Source organism: Anabrus simplex, chromosome 3 (assembly GCF_040414725.1).
Source record: "Anabrus simplex isolate iqAnaSimp1 chromosome 3, ASM4041472v1, whole genome shotgun sequence".
NCBI lineage: Eukaryota > Metazoa > Arthropoda > Insecta > Orthoptera > Tettigoniidae > Anabrus > Anabrus simplex.
In genome coordinates, this window is record NC_090267.1 from 507,244,983 (window position 1) to 507,270,359 (window position 25,377).

Genomic DNA, 25,377 nt, shown 5'->3' on the forward strand with positions numbered 1-25,377 from the left:
ATAAGCTAACAACCTAGGCTTGATGAGGTCTGGGTAGTTTTTTGTCCTAGAGGTGCAAAAATCACTCCCGAAGGCAGGCATCAGGAGGGCAACAGAAAACTATCCGATTATTTTCCCAAATGGCTATGATGACAGATAATGGCTGTGTCCAGGGCAGGCGGTGTGAAATACTGGGCACGGTGGTGTGAATCTCTGGGCATTCCGTATGAAGGCTCGAGCCAGCATGTGCACTTCCATCAGGCAGGCCTTTCTGAAAGCCACTGGAAGGGAAGCGTTCACTTCTCCAAGACAAAGATTGGCAGTTCTTCCGCATTGTATTCTATCCATCAGACACGTGTCTGAGGTGTGGTGTTGGCGATGTCTGCTTCACAGAACTAACGCATCCATCCTCACAGAAATCCGACCGCAACACTGTGTACTCAGATACACACGAGAATCCTTATGTTCTTTGGGCACATTACTTGCAACCCTGACACGAAGAAGCTGGTGCTCCAGGGGAAGTCCAACATGAAGCAATGACGTAGAAAGCCACCAACCCCTAGGACTGACTGTGTAGAAACCCTGTTTAACACCAACCTGGAGCAAGCGATTCTGCTGGATGAACACTGTTGACAATGATGAGCAGTATGACATGTACCAAAATTAAGCACAATAAGCCTCATGATGATTCCATACTGACTTACAAATCAATAATAATGTTGTTGGCTTTACGTCTCCCTAACGACTTTTACGGTTTTCAGAGACACCCGGGTGCCAGAATTTACTCCTGCACGAGTTCTTTTATGTGCCAGTGAATCTACTGACATGAGGCTGACGCACTTGAGCACCTTTAAACACCACCAAACTGAGCGCCTCAACCATCTGAGCCACTCAGGCCGGCACTTGCAAATCGTTAAAAATTGACTTCTAAGAGAAAATTATATTTTTTCCACGTTTCAATAGACAGCTAAGAAAGACTTTACACAATTTTAAAAAATGTCTTTTCATTATTTATTCACACCATTTCAGTTCCCGTTGGACCATTACCATCTGGCTAACCAATAAATTAACAAGATACATTCTAAAACGTTACTAGAAAACTAGTATACATAAAAGAGATGCTGTGTTGTGAAAAATAAAAGTTCATTAAAATATACAGCGGTGACTTTAAAACGTCCACTTGTTGCAAGTCTTCATGCTAAATACTGTGTTGTTATGTATGTGAAAGGAAATAATCTTGTTACATTCTTATTAGATTTTAAAATCGTCGCACTACAATTTGTAATAATGCAGTGTGTAATTAGCATGAAGACTTGCAACAAGTGGACTTTTTAAAATCATTGCACTATATTTTAATGAACTTTTAATTTTTTCAACTCACCATCTTTTTTTTGTATCATATTTTTGTAGTAATGTTCTAGAATGTCTCACGTTAATTTATTTGTTAGCCAGCTGACGATGGTTCAACTGGAACCAAAAAGGGTTCTGGTGTTATACAAAAAATCTTTTTATTATTTTATAATTGTGTAAAGTCTCTCTTAACAGTGTACTGAAGTGTGCAAAAATATAATTTTCTCTAAAGAGTCAATTTTTAATGTTGTACTATAATCATAACATTATAATCACCACGCGCCTGTAAAGATGATTGGAATACGATGACATCAACCTCGTGAAAGCTTGATAAAATGAAAGTCCACCACACCATAGACTGCCTTTGAGGGATTTTAATCACAAGCACCTTTAGAACTAGGTTTCTGTGTTGTCTCCAACATTCCCTTAACTCTGACACAATATCATGGAGCTCATCAAACATGACAGATGCTGGCTGCTCTCGCCTGAGGGTTTGCAACAGGCTAGCACTAGCCACACAACATTATCATCTAATTCATACGCTCGATCTAAAAGACATGAAAGTAACGAGAGTAGTTGCTAATATAAAAAGGTGGAAATAATGGCAAGATGGTATCCATAAAGAAACAAGAGAGGCTGTTAGGAATTAGTATGTTGCAAAATCAGCTTGCAGGGCAAATGAAGGAGGATAAGCTAAACTACAGAGGAAAATAATGAAGTCATACTGACTTTTGTTTAATGGGGCAAAACAATTGATGATACCAGGCAAGAAGCATACGAGGAGAAGAGGAGATGAATGTCAGCTTTAATGTTGAATTACTTCAAGGTAAGAGACGAAGAAGAGGCCTTTAAACTAGTTTCAGACAAAGTATTTATGAGCACAGTTCTTTCACAGAGGCATGTAGATTGGTAGGTCAAAGGTATAACAGATTTGAGAATGCATGTGTACTAGTTGTTGTTGATGTTGTTATTATTATTATTATTATTATTATTATTATTATTATTATTATTATTATTCAGTGGAACCTCATTTGTATGTTTCTGAAGGGAAACCATAAAAATAATAAATAAATGAAAAAAAAAATGCTAATACGGAACTACTGTAATGAATTTTAACTTTTAATTTCGTCATCGTTGGCCACTACTCGTTTCTGAGAATACGGTACGTTTTTCTCCTGCAATTCTTGAAGTCTCTTGGCTCTGTGGAGATGTCACTGATGACTGATCAAGCCAATCTTTGCATGAAACATGCGGCCACTTTCAACTGCAACTAGACAAGATGGGTGCACAAAACTTGTTGAACTTCAGCCACAAAAGCTCTCACCCTTCTGGAGAGGGCCAGAACATACAGTGTTGTACAAATTTTGAGCAGCAAGAACAACTGATTCGTTGGGCGTGAAATAATTGACTTGGACAACTTACTGTACTGTACATTATATAAATGAAAAAATTTTTAATGGGATTATTATGAATGTAAAACTGTAGTACAATTATTAACACAACATACAAATGCAAAAAACGTACAAATGAGAAACATATAAATGGGGATTCACTGTAATAATAATAATAATAATAATAATAATAATAATAATAATGTTTTTCCTCAAAAATCTTAGGTCCAGTCAAAGACAATGGTGAATTTAGGAGATGGCATAAACAGGAGTTGTACTCACATGTGGAGAAAATAACCGACATGATGTGGAAAAGGATGATTATTTTTTATTGACACATGGCCCGAATGAAGTCAACACAGCTAACCAACCCCAATTTCACTTTCCTCAAAGAGAAAAAGGCAAAATGGGCATGGTTCAGTGAGGTACAGAAAGATCGGCAGGAGATTGGGATCTCGTTTGAAGATATCCGGGAGCGTGACCCACTTAAGAAAAAACTCCAAGATCATCAAAGTTTCCAACCAAAGCCAAAAGAACAGGAGCAACACAGTCTACAAATGAAGGAATACTGGACCAACATTAAAGCTCAAAAGAAACAGTTGAAATGACGTGGTCCAAAACGAAACAATAATAATAATAATAATAATAATAATAATAATAATAATAATAATAATAATAATAAATGTTTTTAATGTTCCTTCCAGTCTAATCAGTCTTAAGAGATGTTGGAGTACCACAATATTTTCTGGTAAAATGCTAATAAATCTACTGGTCTACTGTATTTAAGCACTCTTAAAAGCCTTATCTCATCGCTATCCCAATTTGAAGTCTATAATACACAGCAGGTGATATCTTGTTCACATGCACAGTATTAGCCACTAATGGAAAACCCTGACCACAGGAAAATGATGGAAAGTTTATATTTGGATGATGTGAAGATCATGTGCCACTGAGAAGCAAGACAAACAACATTTCACAAAGTGGCCATTGTCAGAAGTCACTAAATTATGAACACTTAACGTGTACCACAAACAGCAAATGAGATATGAATCCTCACTTAAACAAAAAAGTTTACTCTATCTACGTCAAAAGCAAACTCCTTCAGGGTGATCACATGCGTAACCACTCCTGAAAAAGGCACTATACAAACATGATTGCCCTGAATGGTTTACTACACCAAAGGAATTTGCTTTCGATTTAGATAGAGTGAACTTTTGTAATCAATGTAGTGACTCGTTCTTTATTCGCTGCACATTCTGATCACTTTGTCAACGCTGACGAGAGCTCCTTATAATACATAACTTATCTCCTATATCCTATTCAGAGGCAGACAGTTTTCACACCACTCAAAAGGTGGTTCTCCTGCAGACAAGCAGCTAATACTGCACATACAAACTAGACTGTGCTTCCTGACCTCGAAGTGGGAGAAGTTCCATCATACAATTAAAACTGGATGCAAAAACATCTAAATATTCATTTTCACACAAGCAATATACTTCCACTTGTCCTGAAGTGCAGGCAGAGCCACAAGTGATTAGAGCAACATCTGCACAATTCACCCTTACAATACCTTGGAAATGTCCGCTCTCTGATATGGCTGCAGGAAACCACACACCAGGAAAATAGTCAAATATACTCTTTTTCCTTAACTTAGGATCTTTAAAACAAGTTATAATTACAGAGTGAAAAGAATTATAAATATCTATTAAATTATTTCATCAAGTTAGTAGTAAAATCTACCTAAATCATACATCTATATAGGTACATTATTTCCTTTGATACTTACTGGTAAAACAAGTTCCCCTTTTAACTTTTGATTGTAAATAGTTATTTCATGAAATTTTTTTAGTAAATTTCCTTATATTTTATACACTAAAATTAAAAAAGAAAATAACAGAATGGGAAAATTAATTGCATCAAATAATGATGCATAGCAGTAACAGAAAAGCACACACAGTTAAAACAAGTTATCCCAGCAATTTGTCAATTTAATGGAGTTCCTCAAGAAGGTACACTATTTCGAGTCTAAACTGATGTGCAATCTTCAAAAACAAAAACAAAATCACTTCCTCCTAACCTAATCAGATCTGTAATTAATAAAACAAAAAAGGAAGGACTGAAGTAATAAATAATAATGTAAAAAAATGGTCAAGCACATAAAATCCTATAAAGATGACAGAACAACAATACTGTAAATGTATGACTTCTGTCAGTTTTATTTGGATGTGTTATGGAGAGTGGCAACGTATCTACTGATAACCACACATAGGCACAAGATTATATTTCTGTAAAGCAAGTTGAATGGGTGAAAAGGAGAAAAGAGAGTATGTAGATTCTGCCTAGTTATTTACAGAAACAGGATGGACACAATTTTAGTCAGAGGTTAGAGAAACTACTGATATTAGGAGTTTAAATTAGTTCATTTTCATTCAAGGATGACAAGTTGTCGCAGATAATTCAGATTGAAAACTCGAAAGGGAAGCAGTATACATCAGAAGTTCTATTCATGTCATCTTTGAATAAAAACATCTTGCCCAAAGGCGGCATGATGATGCAGTACGGGAAACCAAAACTTCTACAAATAGAGACTCAGAAGGCACAGATGACAGAGACCACTGACAACAGAGATGATGAATCAAACATGTATGTATGTTTAGTCCTCAGCCCGAAGGCTGGTTGGATCCTCAACAGCTCTGCCATCAGCTGTCATAGATGGCCTAGGCATCACTGAAGAGGCATACTAGGGAAATGAGGAGTGAGGTAGTTTTCCGTTGCTTTCCTCACCGGGCCAGAAGTTGCTATTACATATCAGTCTGCCAAGCCCACTGAAATGCATGCACCAACTGACCCTATGAGCAATATTTTCACACCATTCAGAGCAGGGACTGGCTGCAGAAGGAATGGCATTACTAGCATCACTCATACCTCAGTCACTTTCATTTTGTCAAAGCCAAGGATAAAGCTGAGACAGATCAATGAAAGTAACAAGATTGCTCTAGCCCATACCAGAAGACATAGTGCACTGTAAACACTAGGTCCCGCCAGCAAAGGCATGAATCAAACATAACAAGTGAAAACACTATTAGTTTGAAAGTTTCCCTTCTAATAATAGCATAAGTTAAAAGTAAAATATCCCTTAAGCTATTTTTAGTTTACTTCAGACGCTGAACTTTAACCTTAAATTAGGTCTACTCTATGACCCGTGTGTACCTCAAACTACAAGAGCGGTAGATTTATGTATAGTGGTCCATAATGGTATTTGACTTGGATAATAAATTCACTCTTTTGCAATATCTTTTTGAGGATAATGTATTTTTACCGATTAATTGTCCAGCTCCATGGCTAAATGGTTAGCATGGCCTCTGGTCCAGGGGGTCCCAGGTTTGATTCCCGAATGGACCGGGAATTTTAACGTTTGTTGGTTAATTCCAATGGCTAGGGAGTAGGGAGCATTATTAGAATTAACTGTAGGTAAGGCCCCATCCTCACAGACGCGCAGGTCGCCTGTACGGTGCCTACTCAAAAGACATGCACCAGCCCTCTTTGGAGGCAACACGCCATTATTATTATTATTATTATTATTATTATTATTATTATTATACTGATTAATTCATGTTTTGATACCCTAATAATTTTTGGGATATAGCATGTAAGACCCCCCAACATTTTCAGCATCAAATAACGAACAAAAATGGGTCTTATACGCAAGTAAATACTTTAAACAATTCTTTAATAAAGTAAAATTTTTAAGAAAAGATTGAACATGTCAACTATCCATGCAGTATCACCTAAAAATATTTAATACAGTTTCTTTTCTTCTTTAGCATTTGATCAAAGTTTCTTCTCTACCTGTAAAATTGTCTTGTTGCTCTCCCTTTCCTATGCGGCTTCCTTCTAATCTTATGCTTATCCTTTCGAGACTGTAAATAATATCCCTCCCCCCCTGTGAACCATGTGACTTTGCCGTGGTGGGGAGGCTTGCGTGTGCCAATGAACCAGATAGCCAAGCCGCAGATGCAACCATCTCAGATGGGTGTCTGTCAAGAGACCAGACTAACGATTGGTTCATCGAAAGGGGGGTAGCAGCCTTTCGGAAGTTACAAAGGCGGAAGTCTAGACGACTGACTGAAATGGCCTAGTAATAATACTCAACATGGCTTAGCTGTGTTGATACTGCTACACGGCTGAAGCAATGGGAACCTACAGTCATAACTAACTCCTGGGAACATGAAACTCTCTCTGTATGAATGATGTACCGATGATGGCTTCCTTCCAGGTAAAATATTCCAGAGATAAAATAGTACCCCATTCGTATAGCCGGGTGGGGACTATATGAGAGGTGGCAATCATCAGGAACATGGATACTGACATTCTATGAGACGGAGCATGGAATGTTAGGAGTTTGAATCGTTGCAGAAGGTTAGAGAATCTGAAAAGGGAGATGGATAGACTAAAGTTAGATCTAGTTGGTATAAGTGGAGTACGTTGGCAGGAAGAGCAGGATTTTTGTTCAGGCGACTAAAGAATTATCAACACAAAATCAAACAGGGGAAATGCAGGAGTTGGTTTAATAATGAATAAGAAAATAGTTCAGCGGGTAAGCTACTACGACCAGCATAGTGAAAGGATTATTGTTGTCAAGATAGAAACCAAACCAATGCCCACCACAATAGTGCAGGTCTATATGCCTACTAGTTCAGCAGATGATGAAGAAATTAAAAGAATATATGAAGATATAGAAGTTTTAATACAATATGTCAAAGGTGACGAGAATCTAATTGTGATGGGAGACTGGAACGCAGTGGTAGGCCAAGGAAGAGAAGGTAGCACAGTAGGAGAATTTGGATTGGGACAAAGGAACGAAAGAGGAAGTCGGCTGGTTGAATTCTGCACTGACCATAATTTAGTCCTTGCCAATACTTGGTTCAAACACCACAAACGACGGCTGTATACGTGGATGAGACCTGGAGACACTGGAAGGTATCAAATAAACTTCATTATGATTAGGCAGAGATTCAGAAACCAGGTGTTGGATTGCAAAATTTTCCCAGGAGCAGACATGGACTCTGAGCACAACTTGTTAATCATGAAATGCCGTCCGAAGTTGAAGAAATTAAGGAATGCAAGGAGATGGGATCTAGACAAGTTGAAAGAAAGAGTGTGAGGGACTGTTTTTTCTTTTTTTTAAATGATATTTGTTTGTGGAGTCTACCTTTGTAGATCTTTTGCCACTACTTTCACCATATGATAGGAACCTGCGTGTAAGTGGAATTGCGGAAGTGTAGAGTGTTGAATGTGAAGCAAGGAATGTTAAGGACGACACAAACACCCAGTCCCCAGGCCAGGGATATTAATAATTTACAATTAAAAACCACTGACCCGGCCGGGAATCGAACCCAGGGCCGCCGCGTGACAGGCGGACGCATTGCCCCCTACACCATGCGGCCAGACACTCTGTGAGGAACTGTTACAAGGAGCATAATGCACAAGGGCTAAATGAAAAGGCTGTAGGAAACACAACAGAGGAAGAATGGACAATCGTGAAGAATGAGTTCTCTATGGCTGCTGAAAAAATGTTAGGAAGAAACGAAAGATCAACTAAGAATCAATGGATAATTCACCAGATACTAGACCTCACTGGTGAATGACGAAAGTACAAGAATGCAAAATATGAAGAGGGCAGAAAGGAATACAGGCAATTAAGCAATGAAGTGGAGAGAAAGTGCAGGACAGCTAAGTAAGAAAGGCTGAAGGAGAAGTGCAAGGATGTTGAAGGTTGTATGGTCCTAGCAAAGTTAGATCAAGGAATCCTTTGGAGAAAGGAAAACTAGGTGTATGAATATTAAGAGCTCACATGGAAAACCACTTCTAGGGAAAGAAGACAAGGCAGAAAGATGGCAGGAACATATCCAAAATTGTATCAAGGTAAAGACATAGATGATATGGTTTCGAAACAAGAAGAGGCTGTTGATGCTGATGAAATGGGAGACCCAATTTTGAGAGCAGAATTTGACAGACCTTTGAGAGACCTAAATAAGACCAAGGCACCTGAAATTGATGACATTCCCTCTAAATTACTGATCGCCTTAGGAGAAACCAGCGTGGCGAGGACATTCCATTTAGTGTGTAAGATGTACGAGACAGGAGAAGTGCCATCCGATTTTTGGCAGAATATTGTTATACCTATTCCCAAGAAAGCCGATGCTGACAGGTGTGAAAACTACTGCACCGTTAGTTTAGTACCTCATGCCTGCAGAATTTTAACATGTATTATTTACAGAAGAATGGAAATACAAGTTGAAACTGAGTTGGGAGACGATCAATTCGGCTTCAGAAGAAATGTTGGAACACATGAAGCAATCCTGACTTTACGTCTGATCTTAGAGGATTGAATTAAGAAGGGCAAGCCCATATACATGGCGTTTGTAAATTCAGAAAAGGCATTTGATAAAGTTGATTGGACCAAGCTATTTGAGATTCTGAAGGCGAGTGAGATTGGGTACCGAGAACAAAAAATGATCTACAATCTGTATAAAAATCAGTCTGCAGTGATAAGAATCAAGGGCTTTGAAAAAGAGGCAACAATCCAGAAAGGAGTGAGGCAAGGTTGTAGTTTGTCCCCCCTCCTTTTCAATGTTTATATAGAACAGGCAGTAAAGCAAATCAAAGAGGAATTTGGGAGGGGAATCACAATCCAAGGAGAGGAAATCAAAACCCTGAGATCTGCTGATGATATTGTTATTTTATCTGAGATTGCAGAAGATCTGGAGAAATTGCTGAATGGTATGGATAGAATCTTGGGTAAGGAGTACAAGATGGAAATAAATAAGTCCAAAACACAAGTAATGGACTGCAGTCGAACAAAGTCACGTGATGCAGGAAATATTAGATTAGGAAATGAAATCTTAATGGAAGTATATGAATATTATTACTTGGGTAGTAAAATAACTAATGATGGCAGAAGTAAGGAGGACATAAAATGGAGACTAGCACAAGCAAGGAAGATCTTTCTTAAGAAAAGAAACTTGCTCACTTCAAACATTGATATAGGAATTAGAAAGATGTTTTTGAAGACTTTTGTCTGGAGCATGGCATTGTATGGAAGTGAAATATGGACGATAACTAGATCAGAATGAAAGAGAATAGAAGCTTTTGAAATGTGGTGTTACAGAAGAATGCGGAAGGTGAGATGGATAGATTGAAGAACGAATGAGGAGATACTGAACTGAATTGGTGAGAGGAGATCCATTCGGCTAAATTTGATGAGAAGAAGAGATAGAATGATAAGACACATCTTAAGATGCCGAGTACTTGTGCAGTTGATTTTTGAGGGAAGTGCTGGCAGTAAGAATGCTAGGGGTAGACCGAAATATGAATAGGACAAGCAGATTAGAGCAGATGTAGGATGCAGCAGTTACATAGAAATGAAAAGTTTAGCACATGATAGGGTGGCATGGAGAGCTGCATCAAACCACTCTGTGGACTGATGACTCAAACAACAACAACAAATAATATCTCATCTTAAAGACAGGTCTAGGGAACATTTTATACGTACATGGGGGCTCACCTTTTTTCTCTAGACTTTCCACGTTTCTGGTCAGAATTGTGGTAAATAAATAACACTAATACTGAAGATATCTTAACTCATTCTTTCATTTATTCTAACATAAGTAATGATCATGCCTTTGCTGGCGGGACCTAGTGTTTACAGTGCAGTAAGTCTTCTGGTATGGGCTAGAGCAATTTTGTTACTTTCATTGATCTGTCTCTGTCTTATCCTTGGCTTTGACAAAATGAAAGTGACTGAGGTATGAGCGATGCTAGTAATGCCATTCCTTACGCAGCCAGTCCCTGCTACGAATGGTGTGAAAATATTGCTCATAGGGTCGGTTGGTGTATGCATTTCAGTGGGCTTGGCAGACTGATTTGTAATAGCAACTTCTGGCTCGGTGAGGAAAGCAACGGGAAACTACCTCACTCCTCATTTCCCTAGTACGCCTCTTCAGTGATGCCTAGGCCATCTATGACAGCTCATGGCGGAACTGTTGAGGATCCAACCAGCCTTCGGGCTGATGACTAAACATACATACAAGTAATGATCCTCCTCTTTTTCCTCCACCTCATGGTTTTCACCTTCAATTCTTAATTTTAAAAAATTAAAAACTAGAAAACTAGTAACAATGTATGCTAATAAATCAAGCAATTAATTTTCTGCTTTTTAACATCCAGGAGTATTACTTTCATTCTCTATTAATCTCGAATTATCTACCAATATGAAACATTTCATTAAAATTTATGGTCAAATAGGCAATAACACACTTCCCACTCATATCACAAGTGCTCTACAGGCAGAGTCTCTTAATTATCACAACTGCTATAATTATCCATACTCCATGACTGGGGAGGATGATTTTTAACTTACCTAATGCTGTTGCTGCGGTTGAGACGTGGAACTGGAGATGCACTGCTCTCACGTTGATGCATGAGGAGACGTGCATGTGTGAGGCTGGCACGATGCTGTAGTTGAGCAGGCAAGGAACATAGCGATTCCACGCTGTCTGCTTCCACCAAGCCCGCTTAATGTGAAGATAGTCATTATTTCATGCATGTTTTAGATCAAAACAGCAAATTCACAGAAGCATGAAGTACCAGTACTGACAAGGGAAGTAACACACTCTACCTTGAAACCTCGGTGAAATAACCCACGTGCTACAAGAAGACCTCGTGCAAAATACAGTAGAAGTCTGTTATAGCGAGAATTCATAACAGCAAAAAATTTACTCGCTATAGCGGATTGTCGTTATATCAGATTTTTTGTAAAAGTTGGGGAAAAACCCACACACATTAAAATAGGTATGGAACGGCAATCCATTTGTTCAAAACTTGAGTTTTCACAAATTTCCATACTACGGCTTACTCGCAAGTTATTTTTCTAAGTCCGAGGCATGAACACGCATGTTCAATTTCATTCTGAAAAATTTGAGTACTAATCACTCCAGTGGCTTCTGTGGCAAACATTTCAGTTTTCTTATCAAAACAGTCACCTAACCTAATTTAACCTCATTTGTATCATGAAAACATATTTCAAGCACCAGTAGAGTAATGACAACCTTATTGCTGTATATTACTTGGGAATAGCCTTTCCGAAATTCAACCAGATGCAAGAAAATATAGTGAAACCTCATAGTGCATTCCTTATTAAGACAATTTCTCCCTTAACACCCCGTAAATTCAAAGTCCTGATTCACGTCGTATTAAATCTATTTAAACATACCTCACTTACAGCGTTACAAACATTCATTATTATCACTCAGTACAATCATATTTTTCCCAGCCCTGAAATTGTTCTTTGTCATCCCTTGTGAACGGAACGTGATACGTGATTTCCAACACAGATTAGAGCCCTCGCCACAGGAGCCAGGTCATGGAAAGTTACGCGAAAACGGGAAATGGCCTTTAATTCCGAAAATGTAGAGAGTAAATTATAGCTTCAGGAAGCAAGCCATTAGCCTCAGGAAAGTTCAGTTGAGCTTTCCAGTTGTCCTTGATATTGCTGAATAACCCAGTAAGCCTGTTTATGTTTCTATTTCGCATTCCATTCTGAGGTTAGAAATTTATTCTGTGTCGAGTGACACAGAGAAAGGTAGCATATATTTTCCCTTGATAGACTACGTAAGGATTAGGAACATAATCGTGTGAAGCTGACTAGCGTGGTGCATATTTGTCTTGTGGTAGCCCTGTTATAGATACTGATAAAGTCGTGAAATTGCTTACTAATGAAGACAAAATCCAGGAAGTGGACAGGCATCCTCATCTTTCAACTGTGGCGCGTATGTTGAAACTCGCACCTTCGAGTTTCAACTCAAGTCGATCGAAGTGTTAGGCATTCAAGATGATGGTCAAAGTCATTTCTCTCGCACATGGCCGAGTTTAACCTCCAAATTCATGGTTGAAGAGTGTGACTGGAAAACAATGTTTAACCCAGTGGTCCAAAATATAAGGCTTCAGCTGACATTTGGTTTAGAAAGTGTGTGATCACAATAATATGCTAATACTTTTATGGCGCCCCACTGCAAACGTTTTTATGTGAGTTGTCAGGTGTTTTACACACCTTGTAATACACTATTTTTATTTAATAAGCCCCAGTGGAAAAGGTTTTCATGTTTGTTCTCTCTTCTTTTTCACGCTTTTTAATACTCTCTTCGCATCTTTGGAAATGGGTAGATAGTCTATATCTTTCAATGTACGCATGCATACACGACATAAAATGCACGCATGTTGGAAGAAAAAAAATCAAGTGTTTACATATTCGTGTTGGATAGTTTTTATATGTGTTTTCAATAGTACATTTTCTCGCTTAACACATTATCTTTCCTTGTCCCCTGCAGAAATGCCTAAAGAGGTTTTACTGAATAAACTAACCTCTCAAATCAGTCATCCACTCTGCACCATATTATGAAGTGTATCACATTCTTACTTAATTTCAGTACATAGTTTTAAAATTAAGCTATCGTTTACTTATTTCTAACGAGTTAACTACTGCTATCGGCCACGTTATTTATGTATTTATTACAAAAACATGTTCTCTTTCATTTCGAACTGTGCTTATAGAACACCAGTCGATGAGTATTACTAATCGACTCCGATATCGCCTTCGAGTTAGAATATCGACGAGTGTTCGCTAGTGCACATAGCGAAAAATCTATACGAAGATGATCAATCACATGCAATATAATCGCTGGAGTGCATAAATATTTATAATGGAAAAAATTACGCATGCTTAATCCCTCATAATAATGGATGCATCAGTGATACGGTTCTCGCTGTAACCGAAGGATAATGCACAGTTTAATATGGGAATTTTCAAGGGACTGAAAAAAGCTGCCATTATAACAGAGTTCTTGCTATAGCAGACTTTTACTGTATTAGCAACCTATTTCCACAGCAAGGCCCCAAAATCAAAGCTAAAATCCCATGGCCAGATGGTAATGTGGCACAGCTTGAATACTCTTGCCTCACTGGCAAGCAGTGCTGAGTGGTTTTTTGCATGCTGCTACAAAATCCAACCTGTAGAAACTACTATCATCTTCTTATTGCTTATAAACAAAATTCAGGGATTTATATCTGGGCCTTGCAGTGCATATGGTCTTCTCGTAGCACAAATATAAACCAAAGCTGAAAAGAAACGGATATTACCAACAACCAACAAAAGTATCAAAGCAAGCTTGTAGATTGTTTTCTTTTTCTTACAAGTTACTTTACATCGCATCGACAAAGATACTGTAGGTCTTATGGCGATGGTGGGACAGGAAAGGGCTAGGAGTGGGAAGGAAGCAGCCATGGCCTTAATTAAGGTACAGCCCCAGCATTTGCCTGGTGTGAAAATAAGAAACCACAGAAACCCATCTCCAAGGCTGCCAACAATGGGGTTCGAACCCACTATCTCCTGAATAGTGGATACTAGCAGCAATTAAGCGACTGCAGCTAGCGAGCTCGGTAAGCTTGTAGTTTAAAGCAACTGTTGATGTCATGATGATAGCCATGGTACATCCAATTTCACGTGGATTTCAAACCACACCGATGTGAGTTTTCATTTCAAAAATACCACATACACTGGCCAGTACTTGAACCAGCCAGTGACGAGATCACTTGGCTATCACATCCACACAACAGCATGAAGATATTATTGTTATGAATAATTTGTTACTAAATATGATTAGCTTTAATTTGAGTTTATGATGACATAGAAGTCTCGAACAACATCCTAGCATTTTACAGAAGTAGATGCAGATTATGTATGGAGAAGTCAGGTAATAAAGTCAAAGAAATATTAATGTTTATTTATTCCACCTATTCAATACATAAAGTGATTTTAAATTATAGGGACATTTTTCGCCTTTTATTTAAGGGCATCTTCAGCCTAAATCTCAATCTGAAAGATTAAAAAATCAGGACCCTGATTGTTTGTAATTGTGGTTGATTTAAAAAAAAAATACAAATGAATGCGAGGATGATGTAGGAAAGAGTTAAGACATTCTTAAAAATAAAGTCTTACAAACAAATAGACGTAATTTATACACTTTCTTGAATGTCCTTGTCTAAAAATGTGGTAACAAGTTGCATATTGGTAGTTCTATAAGAACGCAAATTGCTATGTTGAATCTTGTAAAGAGAAAAGTTTGGATCCTAAACAGTTCAAACGTCAGAATAATGATGAAGAATGTTGCTGATTACTCCAAGTGGAGTTTAAATACATTTTAAAGCAAGTAATGAGACGTTTCTGCCGCTCACTCAAATTATGCTGTACGGGCGAGGGAAATGCTTGATACTTTAAGTGGGGTTTATAATAACATAAGTGGTTAGATTGTTGTAAATCTCGTGTGAAGAGATAAATCTGTAGTCTTCTTAAAGCACGAGTGAAGAAGAGTGCTCAATGGTAATAATAATATTAATAATTGCTTTACGTCCCACTAACTACTTTTACGGTTTTCGGAGACGCCGAGGTGCCGGAATTTTGTCCCGCAGGAGTTCTTTTACATGCCAGTACATCTACCGACACGAGGCTGACATATTTGAGCACCTTCAAATATCACCGGACTGAACCAGGATCGAACCTGCCAAGTTGGGGTCAGAAGGCCAGTGCTCAATGGTAAGCAGCTGTGTTAAATATTAGCTGGAAGGAGCGACTGTAGCTTCTTGTGTAAAGTCGAAAGGGAAATTTGGTTTGAAGTCTGTAACAATGGGAGATTTACATGTTAAGGAATGATTTTGGAGGAAAGGAGAGTTCAAAGAAAAAACCGATGTGTGTAAATTCACTTACCTCTTTATTAATGTTAAATTGGTTAACGTAAAGTTGAGTTGAAGTCAGGTAAGCCGTCAAAAGCCAGTGAGGCCTGGGATCAAACTTCACAAGTCACGCCTATCAATTGTATCAAATGATAATTATGTATATAGGATATTCAGCCCGAAGGCTGGTTTGATCCTCAACAGCTCCAACATCAGCTGTCACAGATATCACTGAAGAGGCAATCTAGGGAAATGAGATGCAAGGTAGTTTCCCATTGCTTTCCCCAGCAAGCCAGATGTTGCTATTACATATTCTGTCAAACCCGATGAAATGCTTGCACCAATCAACCCTATGAGTGACATTCTGACACCAATCATAACAGGGATTGGCTGCATAGGGAATAGCATTACTAGCACTGGTGGTAGTTTTGAGAGGAAGTACAACTAGGTAATCATCCTCTCTGAACACCAAACCATATAAACTACACCTGATCCAGGTATATCTACCCACCATCGCTGCAGACGACCAAGAAATTGAAGACTTCTATGCAGACATGGAAAATACAATAGCATCACTTAAACCAAGATTTATTACAATCATATTGGGAGACTTCAATGCAAAAGTAGGAACCACCTCGATAGACAACCACTTGCAAGAAACTGTAGGACAGTATGGCCTGGGTGCACGTAATGAGCGAGGCAATCGGTTGATACAGTTTGCAACCGAAAACAATCTTTCCATTATGAATACCATGTTTAAACACCATAAACGTTGTCTCTTTACGTGGACCTCCCCGAATGGGCATGTTAAGAACCAAATTGATTACATCCTTGTCGATAAAAGATAGAGAACCTCCTTTCGTAATGTGAAAACAAAACTTAATGCCGAATCGGATCGGATCAACGTTTACTCTGGGCCTACCTCAGAATCAAACTGAGCAAACCAGTTGTCAAAATAAACTCGAAAAAGTTAGCAGCCCCTAAGCCAGTTGCTTTCCAAAAAACACTACGAAGTACTGGGCCACCTGACCTAGAGGGAAATTGTGACATGGCTTTGAAGAGAACTGAAGAATGCATCACAGACGCAGCAAGCAAGGTCCCAAAGATGAACACCGTAGTGAAGCGACAACACTGAATGACTGACAAAACTTTAGCACTAGTTCAAATGAGACTTAACATCCGACTCTCAGCTACAGATCCAGAACAACAAGGACGACTAATGAAAAAACTGAACAGTGATATCAAACATGCTTGTAGAAGAGACAAGAATGAACACATTAAGAAACTGTGCAGAACTAGAGGCGCATGCGACCAAAAATCACAGCACAAAACTGTACGACAAGGTAAAATACTTAGCACGAGAGTTTATGCCTAAGACTCAGATTATTAAAGATGACCAAGGGAACATCATCACAAATGCAGCGGACATCACCGAAGTATGGAGAGAATACTGCATCAAGCTGTTCACTAATGACCCACAACCAATGCCAGGTCACCAGAACACAACAGACTTTGAACCAATGATCCTTAGAGAAGAGGTGGAACATGCAACAAAAAATCTCCGGAACCGGAAAGCACCAGGCCAAGATGGAATCAATGCTGAAATCCTAAAGAACATGGGTGACCTAGGTGTCGACATCCTGCACAAGTTATGTCAGAATATATGGACATCTGGAAATTGGCAGGACCAGTGGTACCACTCCGTCTTCGTACCACTGTTCAGGAAAGGTTCTCCACTTGACTATGCAAACTATCGAAAGATAGCTCTCATCTCCCATGCAAGTAAAATCATGCTCACAGTGCTGAACGAGAGGCTGAAGACCTTCTTACTTCCACAACGGACAAAGGAACTCTTGAGAAGATCCTAAACAACCGGCAGCTCATAGAGAAGACAAGGGAGTATAATATCAAGATGTTCCTGTGCTTCGTGGACTACAAAAAAGCCTTCGACAAGGTAAAATGGTCAAAGCTCTGGGCTATACTCACTGAGATGGGGACGCCAAGACATTTAGTGTACCTGATCCAACAATTGTACTCTTCGAACACTGCGACACTGACAGTTAATGGTGACCTCTCAGATGTCTTTTCTACTTGTGCTGGAGTGCGACAAGGTTGCATTCTTTCCCCCCTCCTATTTAATGTATACCGTGAGTATATTATGAGAGAGATTCTCGAGGACTGAAGTGACGGCATCACAGTTGATGGCAGGAAAATTAACAATCTCAGATATCCCTTTCAGACCTGAAAGAAAACTGGAGGTGTGAATTTTTGTTTGTATGTCAAAAACTGACTAAAATGCTCCTCAATACACATACTGATAGTTTATTTTACAAAGTAAAAACTAACATCCGAAAAAAAAGGACCTACACAATTGTGCGTATCAAAATTCAAAACCTCGTTGTATCACATACGATGATGTATCTTCAAAATTTACGTTCACGAACCAATGTACACACTTTATTGAATATATTCCGGTGTTCAGTAAAGCTTTTAGATTAATATAAACGCAATAAATAAATACTTACTTTTGGCATTACTGCTGCTACCCACCATCTCGCCGATCAACTCTGCTTTTTAAACTCTTCTTCCTTTGCCCTGGCGGTCAAGAGCATACTAAAAACAATTGAACTACATGCCACGTGTCCCGGACAATCACTGCAGTCCGGTCTAGTGCCGAAAAAACATCAAATACGGTCAGGGATAAAGAAAATACGAACCCGCACAATTGTGCGTACACGGTCTGAAAGGGATATGCAGATGACACTGTGATTATTGCAACAGATGATCATGAACTAGAAGGCATCATGCGGAGGTTAGACGAGCGAAGCAGAGAATATGGTATTGAAATCAACAATAAAAAGACCAAAATGATGATTGTAGACCATTTTAATGACAACAAACCTGCCATAACAAGAACTGCGGATTATGAGGTTGTCAGTCGCTTTGAGTATCTAGGATCTATTGTCACAAATACTGGAGACTGTGAACCTGAGATCCGCAAGCGCATTGCGATTGCAAGAAATTCAACAGCAAAACTTACTCGCATCTGGAATGACACCTCCATCACTTCCAAGACAAAGCTTGCGAACTCTGATCTTTCCTATCGCGACCTATGCAGCAGAAACTTGGACAATGAAGACGGCGGATCGCCGCAGGGTTGATGCTCTAGAAATATGGTGCTACAGGAGATTACTACGAATACCATGGACAGCACACGCTACTAATGAATCAATCCTGCAACAGCTTGGCATCGGAACAAGACTGTCGACCCTTATCAACCAAAAACAACTCGGATATTTTGGTCATATTGCCAGAAGACAGGACACAATGGAAATACTTATCACAGAGGGAAAAGTCGAAGGCCGAACACCTAGAGGACGTGCGCCGTTACGATGGATGGACCAGATCAAGAACTTGACCAGGATGAGCTTACAGCAAGCAAGTCACCATGCCCAAAGCAGGGACTCCTGGAGGAAGATCACCAAAAGGATTGTCGCATGATGCCACTACACCCTTACGAAGGGTTGGACTAAGAGAGAGAGATTTATTCAATAAAGGAATTTTGAAACAAAGTACAAAATAAAACAAAAAGTATTGTATTAAACCGAAAAGTTCACTAAACGAACCCTGAGTAACAGAACACTTGAAATTTACATACCCTTGATTAATCCACTGTCGCACATAAAGCAGCAGACGATGAGATCAGCAGCAGCTGGGTCATCGGTTAGTATGCGTTTGAGTGTTTCCTACAGGCTGAGGCTCCGTCTTAAGACAGAAAGATGGGCACACTCTGGGAGGATTGGGCCACGGTGAAGTCGGCACCACAAGAACACACTGGGGTTTTTTCCCCTCTTTAGGAGATAAGAGAGTGTAGATCGTCCACGACCTATCCTCAGCCTATACAATACTATGGCCTCTCTCCATGAAGGCCGAAAAGAGGACAGCCACACGGTGGTTGTCTTCTTAATTGCTCTCAGTTTATTGGGAGTTCAGATAGCTAGCCACTCTGATTCCCAGGATGCCAAGATGGTTCGACGTAGCTGAGAACAAATATCTTTAGCAGGGACATTCATAGGTCTTGGAGATGTAAGTACACTTCCTTTGCAGCTTCATCCACAAGTTCATTTCCCGCAATCTCAACATGGCTTGGAAGCCACGTGAATGTGATTCTGGTGCCAGCATCACTTACCCGGCTAGAAGGTGGGTGTTGCAAGAAACAGGTTTCAATAGACTGCAGAGAACTTAACAAGCAGGTACACAAGCAAGTACACTGTGAACACTAGGTCTTGGCAGCTAAGGCAATGTTAGGTTGAATTCTTGGAACAGGTCATTCCAGTCATTCAATTTCTGCAGTAACTACACTTCTATGTTGCCTCACAATACTACTTCTGCAAAGGCATGGATTTAAGTTCATTACCGTTGGTCCGTTGTTTAACCTTTTTCATTATTACATCCTCGCAATGGTGAATAGGGTTATGATGATGATGATGATGATGATGATGATGATGATGATGATGATACTTGTTGTGTATAGGGGCCTAACATCTAGATCATCGGCCCCTAATGGTACAAAATGAGACGAAATGTAATGACAATTTAAAATTCCAAAATCCTCCACTGACCAGAATTCAAAACGTGAGGACGAAGAATGAATGGATGGATATGAATTTAAAACAATCAATGGATCCAACCCACAATGCCTCACATTCCCAGAAACTAGCGTTTCCAAGGTCCTCTACGACAAAAATTTTAATGACCAAACCTATACGAGTATCACATCCTCTTTTTAAAATTGCTAATAACGCTTTAGTAGATCTGCCTGCCCCCTCAAACATCTTCCAAGGTCCTCTACGACAAAAATTTTAATGACCAAACCTATACGAGTATCACATCCTCTTTTTAAAATTGCTAATAACGCTTTAGTAGATCTGCCTGCCCCCTCAAACATCTCCGCTTGATGAAACTTCGGATCACTCTAAACCCTAAGTGATTAAAAATTCAATTTACAACTATATTTGTAGGACAATCCTGAATCGATTATACTTTTAGTCTAAAGGGGTCCAAAATCCAGGTTATTGGCCTCTCATAATGGTACTTATCGCTAGGAAAGTAGAAGCATGGTATTTGTCATGTTGCGGTACTAATCAAAAGTAGCATAGACTCACGATATTCTACACATTGTGGCACTACTCACAGGTAATGTAATACGCACATGGAACACAGACCTATGGTGTTCCTCACTTAGGTGTACTAATCGCAGGGACTCTCACTATTTCATGGTGTTCTTCACACAGTGGGTATTAATTATAGGCAAGGCAGAACCATGGTGTCACTCATATGGTGGTACTAATCACAGGTACTGTAAAACCCAGCCGGAAGCACACACTGTCACTACTAATCACAAACCTATTGTGTACCTAACACAGTGGTACTACACGCAAGTAAAACCGATCCATGGTGTTCCCTGCTTGATAGTACTAATTACAAGTAGTCTCATGGTTCTAATTCGATCATCCCTTAGTCACCCCTTTTAGTCGCCTCTTACGACAGGCAGGGAATATCGTGGGTGTATTCTTTGTCGATGTTCCCCACCCACAGGGGGTAATATTGGGGTTAAACTACCTCCTTGTATTATATCCATACCAGGTCGGCAACCATCACTTATTTGAACACAATTCTGGCAGTTTTTATAAAGCATTTTTACTTCAGTTAATACTGTATTTACGTGAATAATCCCCGCTGCCGAATAGTCCCCACACCCTAATTTTTAGGAAGGCTCATTTTGAAAAGAAAAAAAAAATTAAATGAACTAAAATTCCTTGCATCGAAAGTGCAATGTAGGCACAAACAATCATTTAATATCACTCTGAGAGGCCTACGTGGTCTTAATGCAAATGTAAATTTACGGATATAGCTGCTTTGCCTGAGATGATAAAAATACATTATCACTGCTATATTATATATTTTTAATGTCAGGTCAGGAGTGATCCTGCTACCGTATGCGACAGTAGACGGTACTACCTGCGACTGTCTGGCCGAGGGTTGGGCAGCCGACACCAAACCTGACAAACTAGTGGAAGACCAACAGCTACAGGTGGAGGAGTTTTTCCCTAGAAGGTTTAATGAGACCCTCGTATAGGAAATGACATATAAATTGATCAGCTGCTGCCTTGCAGTGAGGTAGGGGACTGCCAAAGGCTAAGGGAGAATACCCCTGACAGAAAATCCCCAGCAGTGTTAGGCTTAGCAAGTCAACTGAAGGGTTATATCTATTGCTATCAACTGCAAAACAAGCCTCAGAACTCAAAAATACCGAATAGACACATCTTCTCAAACATCTGCAACGTATGATGACCGTAAGGCTGATGTTCAAGTATGATGTTCTGAGAAGAAGCCCAAAAGAAAGAGTCCTAAACACAGAATTGGAACATTAAATATCCTGACCCTGACTGGCAGAAGCGAGGAGCTGATAGATATGATGGAAAGGAGGAACCTCTGTATTCTTGGCCTGAGTGAGGCAAAGTGGAAGGGAAGAGGAACAAGAAAGCTAAGAAAAGGATACAACCTACATTGGAATGGAAATAAAACAGAAGCCAAAAATGGTGTAGGTTTTATATTAAGAGAGGACATTGATGTCATCAGTGAGGTAATATATGTTAATGAAAGAATTATTAAGTTGAATATCTCTCTTAACAAGAGTGTGCTGACAGTAGTCCAGGTGTATGCCCCACAGACTGGCTGTAACGAAGAGGAAAAAGAACATTTCCGAACTGATTTAGAAGAAGCTATAGAAAGAGAGGAAAATATCATAGTAATGGGAGATCTAAATGCTCAAGTTGGATCAGACAGGCTTGGATATGAAAATGTACTAGGTCCACATGGTTATGGAGACAGGAACCCAGAAGGAGAAAGTCTTCTAGATCTATGTGTAAGGAATGGCTTGATAATAAACAACAGTTGGTTTCAGAAGCAGCTAAGTCATAAACTAACAAGATACAGTTGGAATGGAGATACTAAAACTCTGATAGATTATTTTTTATCAGACAATGAAGCAGGAAAGACAATATGTGATGTCAGAGTTATAACAAGTGAAAGCCTGGACAGTGATCACAGACTTCTCCTTGCACATTGAAATTTATAGACCTCAGAAATACAGGAAACCAAAAATCAAGACATGGGAGCTAAAGAAGGCAGAGAAACAAGTTGAATACACAAAAAAAGTGACCAATAAATTACCATCAGATGCATTACAAGAAGGCAACATCGAGTGGACTAGATTCAAAGAAAGCATTGTCGGAGCTGCAGTAGAAGTTTGTGGTAAAACTAATAGCAAAATGAAGGCAAAAGAAACTCCTTGGTGGAACGATCGGGTGAAGATTGCTGTGAAAGTGAAAAATGAAACCAGGAAAGCCAGAGACAAAGAAATGCAAAAAGGAAGTCAAAGAAATGAATCTACAGTAAACGAACTGCAGCAGAAATACAGAGATCAGAAGGTACGAGTAAAGAAAATTGTGGCCGAAGAAAAACAGAAAGCTTGGACTGATTTCACAGATAAACTAGAGGAAGACAGCAAAGCTAATTCTAAACTACTTTACCGAACAATACGAAATATAAGAAGAGACAATGAATACATAACAGCAATAGAGGAACCAGATGGTAACATAGTTAGGGAAGAGACAGAAATAAGGAAGATCATGAAATCCTATTTTGATAATTTATACAACAGTACTGGGAAAGACTCCAGTGATGTAACCACGCAGGTCAGTTTAAGCTGTAATGATGAGCCTGACCAAGAGAGCCCGCCAACTTGGAAGGAAGTAGAGATGGCCCTTAATAGTATGCCAAAAGAAAGATCAACAGAATTTGATGAAGTCAGTGCAGATATGATCAAAGCAACTGGTGCAATAGGAATACAGTGGCTTCATAGAGTAATTAATGCAATATGGAAGGATAGGAAAGTCCCAGATGATTAGAAAAAGGGAATAATAATACCCCTCTTCAAAAAAGGAAGCCGGAAGAAATGTACCAATTATAGAGGGATAACTTTATTGTCTCATGGTTTGAAAATATTTGAGAAAATACTTGAAAAAAGGCTAAGGAAAATAATAGAACCACAACTACAGGAAGAACAATATGAATTCAGAGAACACCGATCAACTACCGATCTCATATTTGCACTTAGAATACTGTTAGAAAAGCATTGGGAGAAGGGCAAAGACTTAACACTAGTGTTTTTGGATCTCGAAAAAGCATTTGATAGTGTTCCAAGGAAGACTATATGGCAATGCTTAAGAAAGAAAAATGTACCCAAAGGGCTTATCCAGAAAGTTAAAATGCTTTACGAAGACTGCTGCAGTTGCATACAAATAGGAAACGGTAATTCTGATTGGTTCCAAACCACTAAAGGAGTGCACTTACTTTTTATCACTGTCATGAAAGAAATTAAGCAGAACAATATGGACATCAATGCATTTGTATTTGCAGATGATGTAGTAATTTGGGGAAATACAGAGAAGGAAATCCAAGAGAGGCTGAACACCTGGAATGAACATTTGAAAGCACACGGATTAACAATAAATAAATCAAAAAATGTTACTATGTCTGTCAACAGGCAGAAGAAGAAAGGAAAAATAATGCTGGAAGGTACACAGCTGGAAACAGTACACCAATATAAATATCTTGGGTGCATCATTTCAAGTGATAACAGAATACAGCATGAGATTAACAACCGCATTCAAAAATCAGCTCAGTTTTACCATCAAGTTCAGAACCTCCTCTGGAACGAACAAGTTCCCTTAACCCGGCAACGCCGTGCGGTACCGTACAGTACCAGTGCGCCTTACTTCTGATTTTCTCATACTGATCCTTACTCGAACCATAAATCTGGCAACTTCGCTTTACATTGTCAAGGAGATACTCCCTACAATGCCTGACATCAACAAAAGGTTTTATATGATTATTTGTTAGCGCCAACAACTGCTTGTAATTTGAGATAGTGTCGAGAGGAATAAAAATGACTACCTGTCTAAAGTAAGTTGCTCTATTTTGTTTATAAATGTTGACAATACAATTTTGTATCATGTGGTTTATTATCTTGAAATATAAGTCCATGAATTGAAATAACAAGCAATTTGTCAGCATTCTTGTGTTAGCTGTTATGACACTAATTATCCCGTTGGTACAGTATGGTACCGCACAGCGCTTAGCGTACCTCTCTGTTTCTTTTCTCATCTTTACCTCGAAGGGTGATGACAAAGTAACAATCCATACTTTAGTTGCTAATGATGATTTATATGTGTCATAAAACTGCATAATTGTAGATTTTGATTAAAATATCAACGGCATAACACATTGAACCATTGGAATCTATTGTATGGTATTATCTGAGGAAGATGAAGCTGGTCTCGCAGAAAACCTTATGGGATGTCAATTCCGAGCACCAGCAGAAATAGTGCTAAAGCAACAAATTCCGCACAGGAATAGATAATCCATGTCCTATCATGATTCATGGCCCGAGAAGAGAGCGAAATCATCACCTCACCCACCAGGTTCCTGGATGGCGGATGACCCACAACAGTCCAACTCCCCAGTGCGAAATTTTCCACTTTTCGATATATGATGCCAACAGAAATATTTGAGGGTACTTTTATGATGAAATTGTGAAATTCTTGTGCTCTGAAGTCAACAACTATGAGCTTTTTACAAACGAAAAATAACCCCGATGAAATGAAAATATCGCCATTTTTTTTTCTAGGTGGCTATGTGCAAGTGCCCCAATCAGAAAAGGGTAAGTGCAAAATATTTATTGCGATATATATTTGGGTGGTATTTTGAAGATAAATAACTACAGCTGTTTACCCTTCTTTTCTTC

At 39.0% G+C, this 25,377-nt stretch overlaps 1 protein-coding gene across 1 annotated transcript in view; it reads right to left on the reverse strand.

Annotated features, from left to right (window-relative positions):
* The window catches only part of sick (sickie), a 501,196-nt gene that overhangs the window by 207,809 nt on the left and 268,010 nt on the right, over positions 1-25,377 (reverse strand). The window contains exon 13 of the mRNA XM_067143723.2: positions 11,143-11,296. Coding sequence (XP_066999824.2) covers positions 11,143-11,296 — 154 coding nt within the window. The remainder of the gene's footprint in view (positions 1-11,142; positions 11,297-25,377) is intronic.